Consider the following 27,651-nt stretch of genomic DNA (forward strand, 5'->3'; position numbering starts at 1 on the left):
CTAATTCAGACAAGAATCAGAATGTGCCTATGTAAATATATACCATCTTATTATTCCCTTTCAAGGTAATCCACATTATGCAAAGGGCAGTAAAGGTGTAAAAAAAGTAATTGTAGAAACTTATTTATATCCCCAACCAATACACATCTACCATTGCCACAAGTACAGGTAGTCCTCACTTGGTAGGGTGGTAATTGGGACTGGGGACTCTGTTGGTAAGTGATGCTGTTGTAAGGCACAATGTCATGTGACCGCACTGACTTACGATGGCAGTTTTGGCAGTCCCAATTGCCACTGTTGGGGGAATCCCACACAGTCACAGCATCCCACCATCACATGATAACCATTGCACCCTCCTGCCAGCATCCCCATTGACTTTGTTTATTGGAAGCCAGCAGCGAAGTTTACAAATGGTGATCACATGACAGTGGGATGCTGTGACATTGTAATTACACACCAGCTGCCAAGCACCCAAACTGTGATTACGGGGACACTGTGATGGCCACAACTATGAGGATCCATTACCCCTTGTTCAGCACTGTTGTAATTTTGAAAGGTCGCTGAATGAGTGGACATTAAATGAGGACTACCTGTATTACTTACACATTTATCCATAAATATACTGTATTAAACAGTCAAGGGGGTGTCAGTTATTCTTATATTATCCTAACCCTGCTTAGTATACAACCATCAGCTAAACATTCCATCTCATCCAAACTTTACTTCCATCAGATACTACTCTTACTGAATTCAATAACCAACCTTCATATGTGCAAAACATTTTGTAATTCAGGCCTATTTGTTTAATCCTATGCATTCTCTAAATCAACAAATATACAATAATCTTTCTTTTTCACATTGGTATGTTTTTCACAGATTTCCTGAAAAGCAAATCTCTGGTTTCTCTACACGCACCACCCAGCATAAAGCCACATGGCACTTCCTGTATTTTACTCATTGTCATCTTACAGCCTTTAGACAGAGTTCTGCCAGATTATTGTATATTTGTTGATTTAGAGAATGCATAGGATTAAACGAATAGGCCTGAATTACAAAATGTTTTGCACATATGAAGGTTGGTTATTGAATTCAGTAAGAGTAGTATCTGATGGAAGTAAAGTTTGGATGAGATGGAATGTTTAGCTGATGGTTGTATATGTCCACCAAACCAATAATCCCCCTTACTTTTTGCATTCATTCTTGGTACTTTTCCCTTTGTACAGAGGAACAGTAATGGCATTGTTCCAATCAACAGGCAGGAATGCAGTTTTCATACCCATTGAACAACTGATTTTGTTCAGTTCCCATTAAATTTTACAAAAGACTATTTGCTTTAGAAAGTATTTTTGGAGGCATTTTCATAGAACTGCTTTCTGACTTTCAATTATGGCTGTGCAGAGATTTAATTTAATCAATGTATATGGCCACCTCTTTTCCAAGCAACTCTGGGTTAACAAGGGTTAAAAACATCCAGTACAAAAACAATAATAAATTAATAAAACATACAGATAGTCCTCATTTAGTGACTACCTTGTTTAGTGACTGTTTGCAGTTATGATGGTGATGTAAAGGTAATTTTATGACCAGTCTTCACATTTATGATCTTCACAGGTCTGTAAAGCAAAGGAAATCTGGAGTAAGATCATAAGCACAGTCGTGGTTTCACTTAGTGAGCACTTTGCTTAATGACCAAGTTGCCAGTCCCAACTGTGGTCACTAAACAAGGACTACATGCAATAAAATAAAACTGTGGGAAGGGCCAGGCACACAACTCAAGTTGTATGGCTGCTTCATCCAATTTCTCAGGCCAGCACCTGGGGGAAGAACCAGGTCTTCAGAGCTTTCTTAAAAGCTGGCAGAGGTGAGGTCAATTAAATTTTGGGGGAGAGGTTGTTCCATGGGGCAGGCACTGCAACAGAGAAAGCACATGTCATAGATCCCATAAGGTAGCATTGGTTGATGGGACCTGAAGCATGCCAGCCCTATTGCAGCATGTGAGATGGGCAGAGACAACTGGAGACAGATGGTCCTGCAGCTAACAGGCACTGTGCCATGAATGGCTTTATGGATGGCCACCCCATTGAATTGCCCCCAGATTTGAAGGGCAAAATGTAATTCGAAGTACACATGGGCACATGTGAAATTTCTATCAGGAATACCTCAAATCAAACATGTCTTTCACCTGACATTGTGGCAGCTGTGGATGGTGGATAAGCAAGCCCAGGAAAGGTTGTAGCTGATTTAAGGTGTTCCTGACAAGTATGTACACCCAGGTGCACTGAATCCTATTTTGCTGTTGAAATCCGAATATCTGCATAGCACTACTTTCTGTAAGCTCCACAGATATTGCACTATAATTTTCATCACATCTGGAACAATGAGTCTATTTCTGAAGACACCAGCTTGAAAAAACAGACTTTGTTCAGTGGTTGAGCATAAGCTTTGGATGCATGGCTGAGAAGGATGAAAGGAGGCCGATTTAGAAATTTCTAGCTCCCGAGGCAGCATCACAGATCCCAGGTGCAAACCACAGAGACCTCCAACAGTTATTACCGAATTGTAATGTTAAATGTGACACAAGATGAACATTACAGTATTAAATATGTGGCCAGAGAATCATCTTATTAACCATATGCAGTTTTTAATTTAATGCAAGTGAAATGTGATCTTTTTTACCTGGGGCTGCCTATTTTTGGAAGTACAGTCCGGTGTCGAATAAATTGTCCATCACTTTCCTAAGCCAAACGAGATATAAATGCACAACTGGATATTAAGAGATCTGTCCCCCAGTCCTGTGGCTGATACAACACAATATAAAATAAGAGCCTGTAGAAGTGTGATGGGAGGCCCTTCTTTTGACAAATGGACCGTGACAGAAGTTGGACCGCCTTTGTTGCGCTGGGCATCTGCCTGTTCCCCCGTTACCGTCTCCCACCGGAGAAGCAAGCAGATGGTACAGAGGAGACAGACGGCGTCTGCCTGTACCAACAATGAGGCGGGCGGGGAGGAGCGGGGGCGTTGGAAGCGGCAGCGCCGAGCCGTTGTTTCCGCTCCACTCAGCCCGAGAACAATGGCTCCTGCCTCGGCCTCTTGGGCATTCTTAATGCCTTGCACTCCCCGGAGCTGAAGCTGGCTCAGCGGGGCGCGCAGACCCGGTACGTTCCCTTTTGTCCGTGTGGCACGAGGCTTTTACGTCACTCGAGGAGAAATTCCTTAATGCCATTCAGCTCTTGGCCGCTAATTGCCCTTTATGTAAGCTGCAGCTGGGTGCCCGGGTCTCCGTTGCAAGCAGGCTTGAGTCAAAGGGCAGGGGCCAGACTCTGGGTAGTGGCAGAGCCTCCCTCGCCGCGCCGCTGCCGGATGAGAGGACGGGGTTAAGACGGACCGCGAGGTCCTGGCTGTGGCAGCCAATTGAGTCTTGGGGAGCCTTCAGCCGCCCCTCCTCCTCTCCCAGTTGGGAGTTTGGCCTCAAGGCTCCAAGATGGTTGGAAAGGCCTGGACGGGACAAAGTCTCTTTCCGCGGCGGCGGCAGAAGCAGCGGTGATAATAGCCAGCTGGCTAAGAATGCAAATCCGTCAGGGAAGGTCGGACGGCAGGTGTCTGCTTCTCACCTGCTGAGGGGAAGTTTGAACAGGGCGAGGGAATTGATCCCACGGTTCTCAGGGCTTCCCCCCATTCCTGGGAATGGGGGGGAGAAGCCACATTCTCAGTACAGTGGGACGCTCTTGCAGGGACATAGCAAGAAAGCCAAAGAGAGGGTATGGCCTCCCAAGGGTTGTGCTGTTGGTATCACTGGACTGTGTCTGGATTAATATTTCCTTCTGGGGAAAAAAAAAAACATGAATACTTCGGGCTTCACAAAATCCTTAAACACACCACATTCAACTGAGCGTTCAATATACTTTATTAAAATTTGATATATTTTTGTTCTAACATCCTCTGCAGAAAATCTTGCATGTCATCTTGTATTTATTTATTTAAAGACTTATATGGCCACCCATCTTATGTGCCATAACCCTGGGTGGCTCACAAAATGGGAGTAAAAACATTAAAACCATAACAAACACTCCCAGCGCCCCAAAGGCAACGCACACCCACACAACATTCACATTTACTGAGTTCCAGGCTCACCCTACCCCAACGGCTGTGGAAAGAGCCAGCCCTTCAAGGCTTTTGGGGCAGGTAGGGGCCTGCTGGATCTCTGGGGGAAGGGTGTTTCACAGGGCAGGGGCCACTGTGGAGAAGGCATGCTTCCTGGGTCCCACCAGATGACAATATTTAAGGAAAGGAACCTGGAGCCCCCCTAGCTGTATGAAGGTAGATAACATTAAATTAATAGGGCTGGATATTGTTTATCAAAATCCTAATATTGTTTAGCCATTCAGTTGCTTCTGATTCTCTGTGACTTGGTAGATAGCATTTTGCCAAAGTTGTGTCAGTGGCCACTTCTCTGAGCTCTTTGAAGCCTGCTTGGCCTTCTTTTGGCCTTCTTTTCAATTGGCTTCAATTTGTCCAAGTGTCTGGGTCTTGCCTTCACATTATGTGTCCAGCTTCATTATTAGCATTTCCAGTGAGCAGCCTGGTTTTATTTTATTTAATATTTAATGGTATGTTCTTCTTGTGGAATATTGGGTATTCTCAATAATTATCTCCAGCAGCACAGTTCAAAGGCAACCATTTTAATTCATTCAGCCTTTCTGATGGTTCAGCTTTTACAGCCATATGTTGCAACATGGAAGACCAATTTGGGCAATCTAATATTATCCAAAAAGGTATAACAACAACACGGTTAGTATCCCAGAAGTAACTGTAGAAGGAAATCTTCTAGGCTCCTACTTTCTTGTGCAGCCCTTCAGATAGAAGAGCTTTTCTTTAACTATGGCCCTGATATGCTGAAATGTATCCTCAAACTATCTGTATCAGAATTATGCAGGTGTGGTAGTACAAAATACTGGATGGCAACAGATAGGGAACAACTGAAAAAAGGACTTTTTAAACAGAGGACTATTCTTTGTAAAGTAGGACACATCACCACTTACTGCACATGATCATCATTACATCATAACAGGTAATAGATACAGCTGATTTCTGCAGCATACATTCATTCATTCATTCATTGTCTGAGACTCAAATAAACAGCACAAATAAACCAACACTAAAAAATAAGGAAATAAAACATCAAAGATTTAAAAATCAAAACAGAGTTAAATGGAACTGCCAAATTATCAATACCAGAAAATTTAACTGGTATCTCCATTATGGCATGAGCAAAACTGGTAATTCCTATACTGTAGAGTCCTTTGAAAGGAAAACTACATTTTCTTTATCTCAGAGTACAAGGTTGGCATATAAGGCATTGCAACAAAACATGGAGACCTGCCTCAACCGACCCTTCTGAGCAGAGGCACAAGCAGTCTTGCACAGGGATATTATTGCACATCCCCTCACAAGCCAAGAAGGTAGAACATTAAATCTAGCAAGTAACAATTTTCTTCTGTACAGAAAAGATTGGATACCCCCCCACACAAAAAAACCCAACCCTGGGTTCTCTTCAGATTGTATAAATCTTTCCCCTTTCCCATAAAATAGAGAGATGGTAATCCATTTATTTTAGATGTTCAAATGGCCCCTTTTTTCTGATTATTTAGAAGGACAGCAACCATAACTGAGCTGTGCTTGATTGAAGTACTCACTGATGTTCTCTAACATGCTTCAGTCCCACCTGTGGCTAAGACAAACAGTTATCAGCTTGCTGCTGTGCCTTTTTCTAATTAGGCCTGGAGGCAGAATCCTGGTAGATCTGCTTACTCAGTAGTTGGTGCTGAATTTACTGTTTTGCCACACAGTGAGCAAATACAGAGGCAATATTTGCCAACCTCTTGTGTTGCTACTTAAACCAAAAAGCAACCTCTGGCTTACCTGAAGAGCTCTGGAAAAATAATTGCAAGCCAAAGTCCCTTGTGTACACCAGTAAGAACAAAACATTCAGCATTGATCAATCTGAAAGAAAGCTGAGTCTGAAGCAAGACATTCTGTCCTTCCCAGGTCATAATTTCTCAGTAGGAAAAAGGGTGGAAACAAAGGGACAAAATGGTATTGAAAAATATATTCTTTTTCCAGGGAATTAGCTTTTGTCTAATATGTTAAAAAGCCTAAAATATTTCCCTTGAAAACCATAGGGCTCTGTGGTGAAAGACAACACCTGAGCATGAGATTCCTTAGGACACTGGAAAGCTAAGGCAGTCACACACTTAATTCTTTCACTTCCTTTCATTTATAACTTTCTTTTCTTCCCATTTTTCAGTGGACACAGATCTTCTCTACCTTGGTGGAGAAGAGGATGACGCATTGGTAGGATTTATTCCAGCTAAGCATGCATAAGATAGAACCACAGGGATTCCAGTCTATGGAGAGATATTTCATTTGCTAGAGCAGAAACCTCTTTTCTCTGTTGTGCCTACAACCAAGATGTGATATTGTTAAGGCTAAGAGGGTACACCAGACTCAGGTGAAGCCCAGGCCCTAAAGCTGAGTCAGATAAATTTGGAACAGATTTTCTTTTCCTGGAATCAGAGTTGATGAGCTGAACTTACTCCATTCTGATTCAGACATTCCATAAAGCTTTTATTCGAATATATTTCTCTAGAATGCCCATGTGTTTGCATGAAATAAGGGCACCATTAATTTCTCCAAATCATCATCATCATTAGGCTGCTCATGCAAATTCCCTTTAACTATGTTAGAATCATTGTAATTATTACAACTCTTGAGTACTTGGACATTGCACATTTTTGCCACTTTATTTTCCTTCTGATCTAAGGATGCAGCTCATTGGGATTTATGTAACTTGATACTCACCTAACCTGCTCTGAAAGAACACTGGTGCTAGAGGTTCCATTATATCCCAAGGCATCCAGTTCCTGAAGTACTTCCAACTCATGGGGTCCAACTAGACATGAAATTCACCAGCAGAGCGCAGGTGAATGCTTTGCTGCTTTACTGAAAGAGATCATTGGTTCATAACCAACCTGTAGTATTCCAGATGTTGCTGAACCACATTTCTCAACATCCTTAGGAAGCACAGTCCATGGTGAAAGATGCAGGAATTGTGGTTTACCAACATCTGGAGTGCCTTATATTGCCTATCCCTAGTTCACATTGTCAATTAGCAGGTCTCCAGTCAGGGCTTCAGACAGAAAAAATTCCCAACCCTTCCTGAAGATGTCAGGATCAAGCCTGGAGCTTTTTGCATGGAATGGATGGGTTTCACTGTGTTCTAAAAACTGAACAACCATGGGGAGCCATGAGGAGATTAAAAATAAGACCACTGCACTTAGGGAAGCAAATTATTTTCACCATTCTGTTTTCCACTATAGACTTTTTTTTTTTTGCTTGAAGCTAATATCTTCAAAGAATGCAGAGATACCAAAGGATGCTTGTAGGAGTCCCTTTATTACAAAATAAAATATGAGTCATGCAAGTTAGGAGAAATCGTGGGGAGTTAAAATGAGGGGAAGGTGTAGAAATGAAGCAGGTGAGAAGCTTCAAATGGGATATGTATTCTGGCAATAAATATAAAATTACTGTTTTATAGAAGGCAGAAAAATTCTGGAATTATCTCACTGATTTTATAATAGCTGTATAGAAACATAGAAGACCAGATTAAATAAAGATGGCCAGATTAAATGCCTATCCACATGCAAAGTCTGTGTTGAGCAGTTGTTAAATTTCCACTAGAGGGAGCCTCATATCCATAAAATAAAATTGAGGCTACTTAGGTGAGAATAGAACTTTTCCCATAAAATTTATTGCATTCTTCCCAAATAGAAACATTTAAGTGATGTTTTAAAACAAAGCTGGTACAACTATTACTGCAATTTGTCTATCATATCTTTCAGCTTGGTATGAATACTTTTAATACGTTCCTAGTGCTAATATTAATAATGTGTACCTTTGGGGGCATAGTGTATACCGTAATTTTAATTTTCTCTATGCAAAGCAGTAAAGTGATGCTGAGAGAATTTATCCAAAAGATCAAAGTGAAACCATCACATTCATGGGAACAAGCATTTAATCATCTAGGGTAATGGAAATCTTCTGTTCTTCCACAACCTTAAGAAAGAGAATGACCCAGTTTCTGCCCAGCTCTTAGAAAACATCTTGACACTGCTGACCCATGCTGTCTAACAGGATTATAAATTATGAAGGGTTTTTATAATGCATCATCAGATTGTGGAGTTAGAAAGGACAAGTCTGTTTTGTCTAATTTCCTGGATGTAGTAGAATCCAAGGTCCATCCATTCCAAGAATTTGCCTTCTAGCTGCCACTTACACCATGAAAGGTCTCATTCTTTAATCATTCTGCGAATAACCAGGGCCCAGGGTTTTGGGGGGATGAATGTTTACCTAAGTCTGAAGACCCAGTCTGGAAGAACAACATTTGCCTGGCTGGCAATCCCAATAGCAATGGCTCTATTAGGAAGGCCATCTAACAATTTGTGGCTGATTCCCTGACCAGCTCTACCGCAACAGGATCACCTTGGCCCAGAACTGTGCATATGTTTGGGCATGTTGGAGTGAAGGGAAAACCTAATGCAAAAGAAGATACGGAATTCTGATATTTCTTTCATTCATTCATTCACTCTTTCAGTTTGCCTTTTAATAAATCCATGGGATGACATACAATGAAAGCAGAAATGAAAGCCAGGAATCAACATATATAATACAAAAACAAAAGCTGCATTATAATAGACAAGCAATGTAAAAGGCTTAAACATAGTATGCATCAAGCAAATAATTCTTATCTGAAGCTTTTCAGTTTGTCCGCTGGAGGAATGCCTGAGTGCAGGAAAAGTTGTCTGTGTCTTTATAGCTGAGTAAAGAAAGGAGTTTTATGTATGGAACAAGCTGTGTTTACGGGACATACTGATGTATCAAGCAGCCATATTTTTACCTAACGCGTTGTATAACCCAGCCTGTGTGATCAGCATATGGTTCAGTGGGTTGTACAAAAAGCTGGGTCAGAAAAATCACGGTTCAGTTAATCATGGATAAGCGTGTTGCGCCAACTGAACCAGAGAACCTAGTAAAATTTCCTCTACTGAACAACAAATGTTACGGCCTACAAAAGCCCTCCTTTTGATTCTCCTTTGTCAGTATTACCATGCTGGCTGTGAATGACGGCAGCTGTGATCTAACACACCTGAGCTAGGGAAGGCATTAGTAAGCGCTCCATTCCCTCATTGCCAAGGGCTTAGAGAATGGTTCTGTCTCCTTTTGTAAAAGTGGAGTACCAGCTTGCTTCAGGACTGAATGATGTAAGTCATTAGCCGTTCTGTAACTGGATTTCCCATTATTTGTTTGGTTGCTTGCTTTCTGCTAAAAGCCACTTGATGGCGGTTAATTTGGTCACGTCTAGAAAGAGAGAGGGGTGGTATTCATCATGGCCAGGATTAAAACTCTCTCCCTTCCAAAACCAATGTTTGCTCAGGAGAGGAGAGACCCAATGACTCCAGATGTCATATCATGGTTGGCTCTGTTTCTCAATAGTATTGGGAAGGTGAAACACAATACATTATAAAGTTTTCTTTAAATTAAAGCTGTAATATCTCATCATGTCTCAAACAAAAGAAGAAACCAATGCTTGCTGCTGCTTTTTTTTTAAGATTGTGGACTGCTTTTCTAAATTGCTGCTGTCTTGAAAATTGGAATCATGGCGCCCTCTAGTGGATAAATGTGAACACCATCCTTTGGAGATTCAGACATAATGCCTGCCCAGAGCAGCACCCCATTCCTAATCAACAGAGGGGAGAAGAACAGCTATGTTGCTTCACTTCACTTGCTAACAACAGTTTTTGCACAGGCACAGAAGCCAGTCAGTGGGGTAAATTGCCCCTGCTTCAATTTTTCTTTGACATGGACAGAATGGCATGGCTTCATGAGGTGAACTACCTTGCTGAAGCTGATCATCCATACTCTGGACTCCCTTACTAGAAAGTGGAATCCCCAGCCATATTCTAAATTATAATGGTCCTTCTCCCATTTATATCCATGAGAGTGCCAGCATCTTGCTGCCCTCCTTATACAGTTTCAGGCCTGCAGAATTAACCTATGCAGCAGACACCAGGTTGCGGGAAACTGATCTCTTGGTACAGGATCTATACCACTGATGCAATGTATGGTGATCCACAAAAGCTTTTAATTTTCATTTTTTTAAAAAATTGTTCTCTTATTTACAGTTATTAGAAAGATTTAAAGTAGACAAAAGAGTTTATGATTTTGAACATTGTAAGACAGTCTGAAATAGAATTGTGTACAAATGATGAACATGTAATTGCTAAAATGTATAAACTTTTATTGAAATTTGAAGCAGAAGAACAAGTGAAAGAATGTATGATAAGGAGGGCTGAAATTTTTGGTTATAATATACAGATGGAACAATGGGAAAATGTGTGGTTGAAAGGATTGAAATTTACACTATGTTATAATCTTAAAGAGAATTTTTCTGAATTGATGTACCGTTGGTATATGTCACCAAATAAATTGTCTAGAATGTATAAAGGTGCTTCAAATTTATGTTGGAAATGTGAACAACAAGGAGGGATATTTTATCATGTTCGGTGGATGTGTAAAAAAGATAGAAAATTCTGGATTCAAATACACTCATTCAGAGGATTTTAAAAATTAGTATACAGTTGAGACCAAAGTTTTTTCTTTGGGGATTGATGGAAAAACAGTTGGAAAAAACATCATGGAACTTTGTTTTTGTACATAATAACTGCAGCAAAATTATTATATGCACAAAGATGAAAAGATTTGGCACTACCCACAATGGAGGAAGGTTGGTGAAGATGATGGAGTTTGCAGAGATAGCTAAATTGACTTCTTCGATCAGAGAAAAGACAATATCTACATTTATTGCTGACTGGAAACCCCTTATGGACTTTTCGCGTAAAACAGAAAAAAATGAACTTATGATTTATGGTTTTGATGATTACACAGGATAGATCCTAGAAAGAAGAGAGTTATATTGTAACCATAAAGAGGTAAATTTATAATTGTACTTACAACTACTGTATAGAAAATCAGGAGCTACTTCTTTGTATCTTTTTTGTTTCTATTTTTCTTTTACTTTTTTTCCCTTTCTTGCACTTTTTGCTCTTTGATTTCTTTTTCTTTTCTTTTCTTACTTTATATTAGTTTGTATTAGTTTTTAACCTTCCTTTTAAAAATATTTAATAAAAATTATATATACTGTATGTGTGTGTGTGTGTGTATATATATATACTTAGACATCTGTTGGAAATTCAAGAAACCTTTTCTCTCATAACACTTTCAAGCTAGTATTCTTAGATTAGACATACAGTATTAAGTGCAATAATGTCGTTCTTCCTTGAGTATAAAGAGGTACATCCTAAATAGCATAAATATATTCATTTTCATAAATAGATTTGAAAACTCAAGAAGTTGACACATCTATGAAAATAGAACTGCTGCCATTCATAACATATTTTATACATGTACATGTATGGATCATAAAATTCAAGAAAAGGGAAATAAAACTATTCTTAAATCCTGTTGTTTTTCATGAGAACTTATCAGATGGATTTGTGCTTTCAGTTCCTATTTGACAGAAGGGGTAGTAGGAAAGAAGTGTCCTTATAATGTAAGTGCGTTGTGACACTATATCTTATTACATTGTATGTGATCTGCAGGTGTATTAATGTGTGCCCTTATTAAGCTGCATAAATGACAAAAAAATCCTAAGGCGGGCCTGAGCAATTGGAACAAGACTCTGAGCTCAAATCATCACCAAGACATGCTTTATGCACCACCAGTCTAAATATGATATCAAGAAGATTGTTGACACAGCAGCCTTTCTAATCGGATGCCCTCCAGATATGTTGAAACTACAACTCTACTTTGGTTATTAATATCTTGGCTTTCTTTCTAATAAATTGTCTGCTCATGCAGGCTTGACTCTAAGAGTGCTTTAAGACAGTGAGACCCTTTGACAACAGTTTGCCAGGTGTTCAGCCAGGACTGCAGGCTGCCACATCCTCTCACTGGATAATTTCCTAGCTACTGTGTCCTCTTCAGCAAAGGATCGTTACCTTGTCGTGGTGCTGGAGCTTGAGCACCTCAATGATGCCATGAGCTAAACCGTGAAGGGCCACCCAAGACGGGAAGGTCATGACAGAGAGGTCAGACTAAATGCGATCCCTGGGGAAGGTAATGGCAACCCACCTCAGTATTCTTGCCGTGAAAACTAAATGGATCAGTACAACCAGAGATATGTCGGTATACCATCGGAAGATGAGACCCCCAGGTCGGAAGATGGTCAAAATGCTACTGGGGAGGAACAGAGGATGAGCTCAACTAGCCCCAGACGTGATGACGCAGCTAGCTCAAAGCCGGAAGGACGGCTAGCGGCCGACGGTGCTGGTGGTGAACGGCGAATCCGATGTTCTAAGGATCAACACACCATCGGAACCTGGAATGTAAGATCTATGAGCCAGGGCAAATTGGATGTGGTTATTGGTGAGATGTCAAGATTAAAGATAGACATTCTGGGCATCAGTGAACTGAAATGGACTGGAATGGGCCACTTCACATCAAATGACCACCAGATCTACTACTGCGGACAAGAGGACCACAGAAGAAATGGAGTAGCCTTCATAATTAATAGTCAAGTGGCTAAAGCAGTGCTTGGATACAACCCAAAAAACGACAGAATGATCTCAATTCGAATTCAGGGCAAGCCATCTAACATCACAGTGATCCCAACCACAAATGCTGAAGAAGCTGAAGTAGAGCAGTTCTATGAGGATCTGCAGCACCTACTGGACAACACGCCTAAAAGAGATGTTATTTTCATCACAGGAGACTGGAATGGGCAGTCAAATGACACCTCGAATTACAGGTAAGTATGGCCTGGGAGAACAAAACGAAGCAGGACACAGGCTGATAGAATTTTGCCAAGACAATTCACTCTGCATAACAAACACTCTCTTCCAACAACCTAAGAGACGGCTTTATACATGGACTTCACCAGATGGACAACACCGAAATCAGATTGATTACATCCTTTGCAGCCAAAGGTGGCGGACATCTGTACAGTCGGTAAAAACAAGGCCTGGAGCTGACTGTAGTTCAGATCACGAACTTCTTCTTGCACAATTTAGGATCAGACTAAAGAGATTAGGGAAGACCCACAGATCAGCTAGATATGAGCTCACTAATATTCCTAAGGAATATGCAGTGGAGGTGAAGAATAGATTTAAGGGACTGGACTTAGTAGATAGGGTCCCGGAAGAACTCTGGACAGACGTTGGCAGCATTGTTCAGGAGGCGGCAACAAAATACATCCCAAAGAAAGAGAAAACCAAGAAGGCAAAATGGCTGTCTGCTGAGACACTAGAAGTAGCCCAAGAAAGAAGGAAAGCAAAAGGCAACAGTGATAGGGGGAGATATGCCCAATTAAATGCAAAATTCCAGAGGTTAGCCAGAAGAGATAAGGAATTATTTTTAAACAAGCAATGCGCGGAAGTGGAAGAAGACAATAGAATAGGAAGGACAAGAGACCTCTTCCAGAAAATTAGAAACATTGGAGGTAAATTCCAGGCAAAAATGGGTATGATCAAAAACAAAGATGGCAAGGACCTAACAGAAGAAGAAGAGATCAAGAAAAGGTGGCAAGAATATACAGAAAACCTGTATAGGAAGGATAACAATATCAGGGATAGCTTTGACGGTGTGGTCGGTGAGCTAGAGCCAGACATCCTGAAGAGTGAGGTTGAGTGGGCCTTAAGAAGCATTGCTAATAACAAGGCAACAGGAGACGACGGCATCCCAGCTGAACTGTTCAAAATCTTGCAAGACGATGCTGTCAAGGTAATGCATGCTATATGCCAGCAAATTTGGAAAACACAAGAATGGCCATCAGACTGGAAAAAATCAACTTATATCCCCATACCAAAAAAGGGAAACACGAAAGAATGTTCAAACTATCGAACAGTGGCACTCATTTCACATACCAGTAAGGTAATGCTCAAGATCCTGCAAGGTAGACTTCAGCAGTTCATGGAGCGAGAATTGCCAGATGTACAAGCTGGGTTTAGAAAAGGCAGAGGAACTAGAGACCAAATTGCCAATATCCGCTGGATAATGGAAAAAGCCAGGGAGTTTCAGAAAAACATCTATTTCTGTTTTATTGACTATTCTAAAGCCTTTGACTGTGTGGACCATAACAAATTGTGGCAAGTTCTTAGTGGTATGGGGATACCAAGTCATCTTGTCTGCCTCCTGAAGAATCTGTATAACGACCAAGTAGCAACAGTAAGAACAGACCACGGAACAACAGACTGGTTTAAGATTGGGAAAGGAGTACGGCAGGGCTGTATACTCTCACCCTACCTATTCAACTTGTATGCAGAACACATCATGCGACAAGCTGGCCTTGAGGAATCCAAGGCTGGAGTTAAAATCGCTGGAAGAAACATTAACAATCTCAGATATGCAGATGATACCACTTTGATGGCTGAAAGTGAAGAGGAACTGAGGAGCCTTATGATGAAGGTGAAAGAAGAAAGTGCAAAAGCTGGTTTGCAGCTAAACCTCAAAAAAACCAAGATTATGGCAACCAGCTTGATTGATAACTGGCAAATAGAGGGAGAAAACGTAGAAGCAGTGAAAGACTTTGTATTCCTAGGTGCAAAGATTACTGCAGATGCTGACTGCAGTCAGGAAATCAGAAGACGCTTAATCTTTGGAAGAAGAGCAATGACAAATCTCGATAAAATAGTTAAGAGCAGAGACATCACACTGACAACAAAGGCCCGCATAGTTAAAGCAATGGTGTTCCCTGTAGTAACATATGGCTGCGAGAGCTGGACCATAAGGAAGGCTGAGCGAAGGAAGATCGATGCTTTTGAACTGTGGTGTTGGAGGAAAATTCTGAGAGTGCCTTGGACTGCACGAAGATCCAACCAGTCCATCCTCCAGGAAATAAAGCCAGACTGCTCACTTGAGGGAATGATATTAAAGGCAAAACTGAAATACTTTGGCCACATCATGAGAAGACAGGACACCCTGGAGAAGATGCTGATGCTAGGGAGAGTGGAAGGCAAAAGGAAGAGGGGCCGACCAAGGGCAAGATGGATGGATGATATTCTAGAGGTGACGGACTCGTCCCTGGGGGAGCTGGGGGTGTTGACGACCGGCAGGAAGCTCTGGCGTGGGCTGGTCCATGAAGTCACGAAGAGTCGGAAGCGACTAAACGAATAAACAACAACACTGTGTCCTCTCCCACTTTATCTTGCAGGAAAGTGATTTCCTTCCTGTGGATGTGTCTTCCTGGACACACAGGAAGTGTGTGTATAAGGGGAGAAAGTTTGTTAAATTGAATTATTACAAATTAAAGCATCAAAATCTTTTCTTATTCCTGCATTTCTTTCTAAGGGCTTATTGATTCACATTTAACCCAGCAGCTGTAATAGCACTCCCATTGTAAGTCTTGTCTTACAAGTCAAAGACTGCAGGTTTTAAACTTTTTTTAAGTATGATTTTTCTTCCAAATTTCCTACTTCTCCCTGTGTTTCTGTTTCTGTGTATGTGCGGTTCCAGTTTTTCCAGTCATCTGAGGGAGGGTGGGTAGTTCCTTTCTGACCTAGAGAAAGCTGGCAAGTTTAGCAACACATTGCTATGTTCACACAGAACACTTACCCACGCCTGTTAAGGACTTAACAGCTGCATTTTCCCACTATCCTGAGTTTGGTTAATTAAAATCTAAAGTAGCTTTTTTGTGGCTCAGCCTGTCTGCAAGCTCAGTTCACTGTTAGTTTATGGTTCAGTGTATTGTACAAACTCAGAAAGTGGGTTACTTCAGTTACAAAGTTAAATGTGTGGTGAGAATGTAGCTGTAGAATCATTGAATTTGGAGTTTAAAAGTCATCTAATAGTTTACGTTCAGTGCAGAACCTTCCAATTCCTGTTTTACAAGCATTTTAGGAACCTGACATTAATGGGACTGAATGCTTGCTTTTTTGATAATAGCAACTGATAAAATCAGTGCCAAAACTGAATGTTTGCATCTTTTTTGATAGCAGGAGTTGAGGATCAGAATGTATCTGCATATCATTTTCTTCTCTAAGAGATTTCAGATTGCAGGCCAGCATGGACATTAATAAGTCTCACTGGACTTCTGAATAAGTACAATCACAGGATCTCTACCATCAGCACCAGAAGTGGAAAATTAAGAGGTGTCAGTAACTTCCTTATTTGTACCTCTTGCCTTTCCAGAACTGTAACCTGAGACTAACTTCATCACTTGCTATTTCTCAACCAGCTGGAGCTAGCTCGTTCTGGTTTCCCCAAGTCAAGCTGCTAATTTAAATGCATGCTGATCTTAATTTCTTCCCAAGAATGAGGGAAGTTGAACATTGTAGCTAATTCTAATTCCCTTCATTAGTTAAAGTAGAAGCATCAGTAAAAAGATTCATCTGGAATTCACTGCAGCATCCAAAACACCTTTAGTGGGCTACAGCCAATGTTACATGAATAAACTTTCTGCTGCTTTACCCTTCTCATGCACCTTCTATCTGTTCTGGATGGTTTTCCAGTTTTTTGGAGCAGACTTTAGGAACACTGGGGATGGGGAATTCAATCTGTGAATGTCATCCACTTTAGTGGCAGAAAGACACTATTAGAATAACCCAAGAGGTCTCTTACATGTTTTCTGAACCACCAAAAACCCATTAAAGCTATTGTTTGGGGTAGAGAATATTTTTGTCTATATTTCCTCTGAGGCTGTCAAGGTGGTACACTGAAGTATAACTTCTTGTCATCTTCACAACGATCCCGTAAGGGATACTAGCTGAGAAACAGTATTCAACCAAGCTTCCTTAGTGAATTTAGTGAACTCTGTCTGTCATCATCTGTCTGTCTATCCTACTGCCTGAGGCTTGCATTAATAGATATATTCAGCATGATGTAGTTCAGCTATAATTCCCAGCAAAATTAATATGTGGTAAGTTTCTTTATTGAATGTCTTTCATTTTCACATATTTAATGGCATAAAATGTGTTGCCAACAGAAAATGGGTTTCAATCCCATGCCTTATAAGGAACTGATAGAAGTGTAATAAATGATTAAAAATGGTTTTGCACTTGCTCAGAAATACTTCCAAATAACAGACCAAAATCAAAAACTTAGGTGAGCTCTCAGTAACTTGTAAGGAATTCAGTATTCATAGATCAAGCAGGAAAAGAGAAGTGCAACAAAACACAGTACAAATGGGCTCTTAAGATGCAATTCCTTTTGCAAGCCCAATTGTCATGGAGTAACAAACATTGTGATATGGAGTAATGTTCCATAATAATGAATTCTTCTTGGAGCATATAAGTAATGGTGAAATTGATGCCATGTTTACTTTGATCCATAGGCCAGTCCTCTCCAATGTACTGCCTTTCATGTTAAATTAGATGGCAGTTCTTATCACCTGCCATTGCCAGTGATAAACATCATGGTCTAATTCACATGGAGGGCACCAAACTAGGAGAGGCTGTCTTTTGTTATTCAGGAAGGGTCAAATGTTTGTAATGTTCCATAAAGTCTTAACCCAGATATTCTTGACACTCCCTGTAGACCTCATTACCTGTTATCCAGTGGAAATTCAACCCCCCACTCCTGGAGAAGAAGCAGAGAAAAGAAGGAATATTAGCTCATGTGTTGACAAATGGGTCATATCCCTGCAAAGTCCATGTATCAAGAAGTTTGTTCTATGTTCATATCCTGCAACACAAGGTAATTCTAAACACAGGATTTGCTTTTATTTTTAATTTCCTAAAATCAAACTAACAAGCTTACTGAAAGTGGAACCTTTTCAGGACTTGTTTTGAGCATGGACATTTCTGCAGCTATTAACAGATGGAACTCTTTGTCACACCCAGAAAAGAATGTTACAATTTTTAAACAGTTATATAAAACAATAGCTTTTGGCAGATAAACTTTCTCTGACCACCACAGCTGGGAGAAGATGCAGCTATTAAAATTCTTTCTCCTATACCAGCACTCAAAAGGACAATATTGCATTTTATTTAATGTGACATCACTATCTGCCTCCCAGATACTTTCACCATTCATATTCTGTCAGACAGATGGGAAGCTTTGAAGAGAACCACCACTACAGGTTTCTCATTCCCCACCAACACCCTTGTGACTCAGGTGCCTCTTTACATAAAACTTTTGGGAGCTGTCATTGGCCACAGAACTAGGCTAAAGCTGCATCTGGCAGTGGTGTATCAAAACACTAAATCCTGCTACCTATCATCATTCAGGTTAAGGTTCTAGTACCTTCCTGAAATGCATTTCGAACTTTGAGTAAAACTTCTCAGTTGGAACTGGCAAATTCATGACATCCCCCCTCCAATAGCTTTATTTGCTGTTTATGTAACTTTGGGACCACCTGCTTCCTATTATATTTGTACATCAAATAAGATCAGGAAGAGTGGGTTCTCCCTGGGACTGTTCTCAGGAAAGGACCATGGAAGCTGGCCTTGTCAGTTGCTGCCTTTTTGCAATTACATCCCTCTTCAGATCCAGATGGTCCCAATCCTACTGGAATTTAAGACAGACATTAACATCTGGACATCCAAGATACCTTAAAAGATATTCCCTATTTACAAGAGCCTCTAGTACTAGAAGATGAAGTTATATCAGCACTCCAGTTATTACAAAGTCAGAAGGTTACATGAATTGATGGAATATCCATAGAAATATGGCAAGCAACTGAAGAAGAATCAGTAACGGTTCTAACCAAGCTATGCCAGCAAATCTGGAGAACACCGCAGTGGCCAACCAATTGGAAGAGGTCAATCTACATTCCAATACCCCAAAAAGGAGATTTAACAGTGTGTGCAAACTATTGTACAATGTCTTTAATTTTACATGCCAGCAAAATAATGCTTAGGATCATCCAATGCAGATTAAAGCCCTACATGGAAAAAGAGATGTTTAGGCTGGCTTTAGAAAAGGCCAAGGAACATAACACATTATTTCTAATGCATGTTGGATAATTGAGAAGGCCAAAGAATACCAAAAAGAAGTCACTATGTGCTTCATTGATTATAGAAAGGCCTTTGATTGTGTTGATCACATCAAGCTGTGGAAAGTGCTTAGAAAAATGAGAATCCCAGAACATCTCATTGTCCTCATGAGAAACATACATATACATACACTGTATGTGTGTGTGTGTATACTATGTATGTATGTGTGTGCATGTGTGTGTGTGTGTATGTATGTGTGTGTATATATATATATATGTCAGGAAGCCACAGCATGGACAGAAAATGGCGAAACAGACTGGCTCCAGGTTGGCAAAGGAGTGCAACAAGGCTGTATACTCTTATTTATTCAACCTATATCCTGAATATATATTAAGGGAAGATGGATTAGAAGAAGATGTGTGCGGTTTTAAACTTGGAGGAAGAAACATCAATAACTTGTGCTATGCTGATGACACTACTCTGATGGCTGAAAATGCAAAGGATCTGCAAACTCTAGTAATAATAGTCAAGGAGCACAGTGAAAAAATGAGACTATATACCCACACACAAACTAATGACAACATACAACAAGCAGCCTTAGAATTGACAATGAGGATATTGAAGTGATAGATAGGTTCTGCCTTTTAGGATCAACCTTTAATAGTAAGGGAGCAAACAGTCAAGAAATACACCAGACAAGGACTTGACAGAGCAGCCATGAAGGCCTTGGAAAAGATATTCCGATGATGTGATGTGTCTATACCTACAAATCAGAATAGTGCAAGCCACGGTATTCCCTGTGACACTCTATGGAAAGGAAATTTGGGGCTTTGAAAAAGCAGGATAGGAAGAATATTGACACTTTTGAACTTTGATGTTGGAGAACACTCCTGAAAATACTGGAGATAGCCAAGAAAACAAACAAATGGATCATTGAATAAATCAATCCAGAGTTCTCACTAGAGGCACAAAAGGCTCAAACTCTCCTACTTTAGACACATTATGCAAAGATCTCCCTTTCTGGAGAAGGTTCTGATGCTGGAGGGCAAGAGGAAAGGACGATCAGCAGCAAGGTGGATGGACTCAGTGGCAGTGATGATGGGTGCACCATTGAAAGACCCGAAGGACTAGGTTAGGGACAGATCATCATGGTGAGGATCAATCAATGTGGTTGTGAAGAGTCAACACTGACTTGATGACACATAATCAATCAATCAATCAATCAAAACCTGACTTTTCAGCAGGCTTTGTGGGGAGATGTAATGGCACTGCTTCCTTTTACAGTAGGGTATTTGTTTGACAGGATTTTAATATTCCTTGGTGCATAATTGACAGTTATTTTGTAAAGATTTGTTACTTTGTTCTAATCTTATTTACAAATATTAGATATATAAGTTACTCAGAAGGGATATTGACTGAAGAGGCATAGAAGACCAGCAATAAATAAATAAACAAACAAACACACATATAAATGCTCTGAAGGTTGCACATTTGTCTTTATGATTCAGGCTTGCAATTGTCACTCACTTCTTTTCAATATATGTATACCAAGTTGCCCTTGAAAGTGGATTAGATGTGAAAGCTTAAGTAGGACAGTACATCCTTCTGCCTCATGACAGTGTGGGTCATAATCCACATAATTTTGGGTTAACCTGACTTTCTCCCATTTTGGGGCCAGGGCAAAACCCAAAGTACTGATTTTGATTTATGAAGGAAACCTCCTTTTCCAGCTGATTAACATAAAGGATTCAAGAACAATACAAGTCCATTAACTGGTTCAATATTTTAGCTGTTTGCTATGGCCTTAATAAGTTAAACCTTGCTAAATCTAGCTATCAGTGGCCTGGAACTAATCATAGTATTGATGGCAATTGAGATATTTTTAATCTGTGCAGTCATCTTTCATATTTTAACTGTTATCCTTTGCTCTAATATACATTATTATCCAAAAGATAGCATGGGCTAGAAATCCAGATACCTCCATATGCAAGGAAAGAGGTTATTTCCAGTGAATATAGGTGCTGAGAACTCCTTTAATGAAGACTGATGTGTGATAGCAATCACTGTGACTCAAACTCCATTGGGCTCATAATTCTAGGTGGGAGACTGGAACTGCTGTTGTGTAGCCGCCTTCCTTTTCAGTGGGACCCAGGAATCTGCAAAAAATATGGGCCCGAACTCCATGATGTCCTGTAACGATCCACCACACTGCAGAGATCATCTCTCATTGTAAGCAGGCTTGTACTAGGCAACAAATTGTAAGGTACACTTCCTATATCCTGCTTCAAATTGTCTGTGAGCCTTCTGTCTTTGCACATTGATAAAAAATGCTGGATTTATCCCTGGGAAACAAAGGGCATGTTTATTACCCATTCTGAAGGCTTCTACAAGATAGTGGCACTAACCACTTTCAATAGCAAAACTCTAACTCACTTTGAATCATTAATGTGCAAATTGCTTTGCTCTTTGGGTTTAAATTTCACTCTGACATAGTGTCTCGCTAGACTCAAATGCAGTGAGTGATATCCAACCTGAGATTAGCAGGCCCTATCATTTTCTGGAGCTTTATAAATAGACAACATGCTTCTTGCAGCTGATCGCTAGCATTAAATCCAGCATTTCAGGCTTCTTGCACAAGGCTGGCCTTGCTGACATCTTCCATTCATCTCCACCTATGCCATTATATTTAACCTAATACTGAGTGATGTGCATATTATCTGTAGGTAGGAATGATAAAAAGAATTTGCTGCCTATATACTAGCAATTCTATGTTTAAAAATCTCAAATGAAGAATTTAAAGTACGTGTGGAGCAGGAAGGGAATTATATTCATTATTATTTGGTAGAAGATGCAAAGACAGACTCTGACAGAATATTCAGGGTCAAGTCATAGGCAGGTGAATACCAAAGATGGACAAGTAGAGGGCAGATACAGTATATACTCAGAGAACTGGACTGATTAGAAATGAGCCTTCCTTAAACTTGGTTTGTCCCATTTTTTTTAATGCAACACTTCATGGAAACTTCAGAAGTAGTCTGTTCTCAAATAATAAAATTGTGGAATTGGAAGTGACACTGGAGATCATTTAATTCCCTGCTCAATACAGGATCTGCAGTACTGCTATAGCACCCGTGATCCATTGCTACTCAGCCTTTGCTGGAAGACCATCAGAAAAGAAGTGCCTGCCACTTCCAAGGCAGCCCATTCTACAATTGAACAGCTCTTACCACAAGGCATTCCCTCCTGATGTTTATCCAAAATCTGCTTCATTATAATTCCCATCTATCAGTTCTTGTCCTGATAATTGCAGCCCATCATCTTCTGTGCATTCCTTCTTCCACAGATTCTTTATTCCACATTCACCTGTCTGAGGCAGGTCTGAGCCCCATTCTTAGTTTCAGGCTTTGGACAGCAGTTCCACCTTCTCTCTGTAAGGGAAGCCTTTCTTTAAGCAAACTAATCCATTGTAAATACCAACTTCTGGTTTAGCTAACTCTGCAGAAGGATGAAATCTTGTGCAAAGACTGAAGCTCTGCTCTCCTGGGACCCACTAGAAATTCAGTTCAGCCATTCTGGGGCTTCTGAATATTTATCAGAAAAGCATGCTTTTTCTGCAGGAAACAAAGATCTCTGCCAGACAAGAATCTCATCCTCCAGAGTACCAAACAACTGTTCACCCAAAGAATTAGGGATATGGAGTTTCAGGCTGAAGTTAATAGGTTGCTCCAACATGGCAGAAACTAGATAAATAAGGGCACTTGGGAACCAGCAAGATACCGACAAAATCTAACTTTCCCCAAGCTGAGGATAGCATTTTTGAAAGCTAGGCATAACATGCTGGCTCGAGAATTCTGGGAGTCGAAGTCCACACATCTCAAAGTTGCCAAGTTTGAGAAACACAGTTTTAGAAGATTAAGGCTAAGTAATTTTTCCCCCGTACACCATTTGATAAATTGCAGTGCATTTCTTTCTTTGTAAATAATGGCACTACCAGGCTTAATAAAGCACTTAGTTTTGAATCTTGTTTTATTTGAAAAAAAATTAAATGAAAAAGCACAGTAAATGAATCCAAACCTGCAGGTGAAAAAGAAATACAATATTATGGTATGGGGGGATGGGAAAGTTTCAAGCATACATAATAAATACAGTCAAACATTTTCAGGAAAGGACTGTGCCAGAGGGTGAGGCTTGGACTTTAACATAGTGTATCATGAAAATCCTCCATACATATATTTAAGTATATAATGGGTATGACTGATGGCACGGTAAGAGTCCTAAACTAGGGTAAAGTATGCTTCAGAAATATTCAGAGGGAAAGCAGACTGCACGGGACCACAGCAGCTTCCTCCTATTCCTCAGGGTTGCCTTCACCCGAGCCTTAGAAAAGGTGTGGCTGCTTCAAGGAGTGAATTCATCACATTAATGGGATGATTAAAGGAGCTCCCTCATTTCTGCAGGCCTGTGTGGAAGCCTGAAAAAAAGGGCTGTTTTAATGAAGAGCAAAGAAGTACAGTGCTTGCCTGAGGCCCAAAGCAGTTTTTCTGAACCATTTTCACGGCATGCACAGTTCTGTCCTAAAGAGGCAGGGATTTGGGCTTTTGGAGAAACTCAGTGTGTGGTCAGTGCCACACTCATTCCTCGTAAGAGAAGGGAGTGAAAGGAAAATGCTCCGAGTGAGCTAAACCTGGATTGGTAAATGAACTATGCAATTGAAGGCTGCAAAAAATTACGGCAGTCGGTTGTTTGCTTCTTTCCCAAGCTTGAAATAATCACCAGTTTTTCTCCCATCAATTTACACAAAATTGCTATTTTAAACATTCCAATCCAATCAAAATATACACCATCTGATGCAGTGTTTCTCAACCTTGGCAACTTGAAGAGGTGTGGACTAGAACTCCCAGAATTCCCCAGCCAGGCATGCTGGCTGGGGAATTCTGGGAGTTCAAGTCCACACCTCTTCAAGTTGCCAAGGTTGAGAAACACTGATCTAATGTGTGTATGGCATATGCAAGCCAACAGACCACTACAGGAGGGGAAGGGGGTGGGGGTGGGGGTGGGGAGTAGGAGTGAGAGACAAAAATTCCATCTTATTATACTCTCCTATTGCTGTTGAAAGCAAACTTGGGAAACTTCTATTAGTTCCCTTTATTGTAAGAGTTTGGGAGAACCAGTCCTGTTACCCAGGACCAGCACCCCAAGCTTCCTTTGACAAAGCAACTTCACTTTCCGATTCACGCTGTTGTTTACTGACAGGAAGCAGGATCAGCAATAGCGCAAAATAACCATAGATGAAAGGTCCAATCCTGCACAATTACACATTCACCACTGATGGTGGCCAAAGTCTGTTTTATTTTATCTTCCAGAATAGCACTTTTCTTGTCACCAACACCTTTCTCTCTCATTCAACATTCATCCCAACATCATTTAATACGTTACCCATTCAATTTACAGTATAAAACCAGATCCTTCTGTAACTGATCACAAAGTGTGTGCTGATTTCCAGACTTTTTCAAAAAGAAAATATACCAAAAAAAAAAAAAAAAGATTCCTAAATGAAGGTTGCGTTCTTTACGTCTCCAGGGTTTATTAAAGGCAGAATGTTGCTTATATTTGAGGGAATTTTGGCACAGAGCTTCTTTAGACAAAAGGTGGTACTTAGGAAAAACCAACACTTAGGCCTCTACAGGGAAAGGGATCAGCCTCAGGCCAAAATTCCATGATGCTATTCGCACATGCAGGCTCCTTTTAGTCTCAGCTGCTTTAACTAGAACCACTTTCCCATTTCTAAGTGCTGGCAGTGAGTACAATGCAGGTGCTCAGAGCTGAACCAGGGTGACTATGTTATTTTGTCTAGGATTATTCCCTGTAGATAATATTTTACCAAAAGGAATCCAGGAATGTTTTGCATAATAAAGAGCAAATGTGCAGCATGGTTACACGAAGGAAGACCAGTATGGAGGGAGAATAAAATCATTGTTCTGACAGAGTGAGGTTACTCCGCCTTTAGTAGTCCTAAGGAGAATGAAGCCAAGTAGATGAACCCTCATTTGTTGTCTTAGTGCTGGAGAATGGGAGCAGCACCTGCAAAAATTACACTTTCATAATTTCCCTGTGTTACACAGAAAATAACTCCCCTTTTACCTTGCTCATTTGTAGAAGAGCATATCCTCAAAGATGTCAGCACTACCTTTCCTTTTCCTATGTATAACAAGGGCTTCATGTCTGTTTGAAGTTCTTTTAAGTGCAAAATATACACCTCTGGTTTTCAAACAGTATCTACACATGCAACAGAATAAGGTGGTGAAACAGAAGGAGGATAGCCATGCCGTAAGTCTGAAATGTCCATTCCACTATCTCAGGGCTCTCCCATTTCATTCTGCTACATATTTAGATTCCAGCCTCTTAAGCCTAACATACAATTAACTCTCTCTTTTGCCCGAAAGAGCAAGCATATGACAGCAGAATAAGAGCAGATGCTAAAATATCATTGGCATAAATTCCCTGGTCAAATCAATACAATTCAACCTTTCAACTTACAATATGCTATGGCTTGATAGCTTCAGCTGAAAACAAAATAGCATCAAATGAGTTACATCAATTGCTGTCTTCAAATAAGTACTGGAGAAATATTCCAGGACCCAGAAGAGATATAATCAGATGCTTTCCCTTTCATGAGAAAATGTCTATCAAAGGATCTGATTCATGTCTTATAGGAAGTCTCCAATGACAGATGGACAGATTACCTGCTGGTCCTCATTGATGGACACTGTCACATTCAAATGGTGACTCGTTTTGTGCTGATTGAGGGTTTATTGCTTTTAGAGCATGTTAAAGCCCTCCATCATGTGAAGGCAGATGACTGTTTACTAGTGCTTGATTTTAAAAAAATCTCTGAAATCAATAAATTAACACATGCACACTTACACACACGCGTGTGCGCACACACACACTTGTAAAGATTATAAGTATTTTTTAAGTTCATGGAAATATCAAAGAAAAGGAAAACAGATGAAAACAAAGCCAACCAAAAATGTTGAGTTTGCATCAGAAGGCTCAACGCTTTCTCCTCAGATCCTGCGGTCATTAAGCACAACTGAATTGATACACCAACCCACAAGGACAACAAGTCCATGATACGAAGCAGCCCAGCTAAGCTTCTGGAATTTCAGTTGCCCTACAGGAAGGGAAGGGAAGCCTCCATGTTGTGACCTGAATTATTTGGTGTTGTATGTACATTCTGATCCTTGAATGGTTTTCATGTTCATAGGTTACAAAATGAAAAAGTAACTTCACCTTCAGTGTTGAATCTTTCTCTTCATATATTACTACCTTGATTACCAATAAATGTTTCACTGCTTCTCTTCAGCAGGAAGGAAAATCAACAACTACACAACTGCTTTCTAGAGAAGACCATTTTGGTTCGTACACGAATTGCTGTCATCATCATTCCTTTATCTGATTTAAGGAATGGATAAAATCTGAAAGATTGAGCTCTTTCAGGGGTTGTCTTCCCATAATGCCTTGAAAAAGCATCCCAGAGGAGAGGCATGACAAAGCCTTTCATAAGCCCCACTGTAATTACTCTCCCTACTGCTGAGGCAATGTTGGGCACAACAACAACAACAAAAGGCTCTGAAGAGGAAGCTGTGAGGACTGCACACTCCAAATGGACATAAAACCAAACTGGAAGTCTCCTCAGGTTTACTTCCGTTCTACAAGAAAAACAAACTCCCTCTAGCCGCAGCATCTGGCTACCAAGGAAATCAGCTAGGAAGCAGCACATGTTCCAGGAGGTAAGTGATGGAATCCCAGTGCTTCCAGAGGAGGAAGACAAAAAGCACTAGTAAGATAGTGCTCAGGAGACGCATGCGGGTCTTCACCAATGGAGTGATGAAACTAGCAATGGTGGAGACAAAGACCAGCAGCACGGCCATTAAGGCCAAGATCACATTGATGAATTTGCCCAGTAGAGCACGGGCATTGGCATTTTCCACTCCCTCCAGCTGCACCACTTGCTGCTGCTGCTGCTGCAACTCTAGCTTGGTGACCCGAGTCAGGCAGGATTCCACAGCTTCCTGTGGAAGAAACAAAGAAGGAATCAAAGTTAGTATTGTTGAGAGATTGTTATAGGATGTAAGCAATAACTCAAAGTTGGTGTTCACGCTTTGCATGTTCATTATATCTAGCGACAGTAAAATGATCATTATATCCAGTTCATTATATCCAGTTAAAACTATCAGATAGCAGGTAATCTGGGCCTGTGGAAAAGCACTATGAGACAGAGTCAGTACTAAAATAAATGGATACATAGTCTAGTCTAGCACCAACCAGCTTTCTATTGATATGGTGCATCTCCTTCAATGAAAAGCAGCAGATTTCACAATGTTCTGGCACCAGGAGAGGGCATGTAAATTGAACAACTATGGCATTGTGATACCTTCTATTAAAACATTCTGATGTGACCCACAGGAACTTCCTTAGTTGCATCAGGATCTTCTACAATTGAAGATAGTACTAAATATGCAACGTGAAAATGAGCTGCATTGCCAGTGTATAGTAGTATGGACAGGAAACCACCACAGGGTTCATGCAAATGTAAGAAATGCAT

At 40.5% G+C, this 27,651-nt stretch overlaps 1 protein-coding gene across 4 annotated transcripts in view; it reads right to left on the reverse strand.

Annotated features, from left to right (window-relative positions):
* Positions 1-24,561: 24,561 nt before the first annotated feature.
* Positions 24,562-27,651, reverse strand: part of TMCC2 (transmembrane and coiled-coil domain family 2) — a 105,222-nt gene continuing 102,132 nt past the window's right edge. For all 4 annotated transcript variants that reach the window (XM_063297514.1, XM_063297517.1, XM_063297515.1 and 1 more), the window contains one exon: positions 24,562-27,118. In XM_063297514.1, the coding sequence (XP_063153584.1) occupies positions 26,807-27,118 (312 nt within the window). In that variant the 3' untranslated portion in view covers positions 24,562-26,806. The remainder of the gene's footprint in view (positions 27,119-27,651) is intronic.

This window comes from Candoia aspera, chromosome 3 (assembly GCF_035149785.1).
Source record: "Candoia aspera isolate rCanAsp1 chromosome 3, rCanAsp1.hap2, whole genome shotgun sequence".
Taxonomy (NCBI): domain Eukaryota; kingdom Metazoa; phylum Chordata; class Lepidosauria; order Squamata; family Boidae; genus Candoia; species Candoia aspera.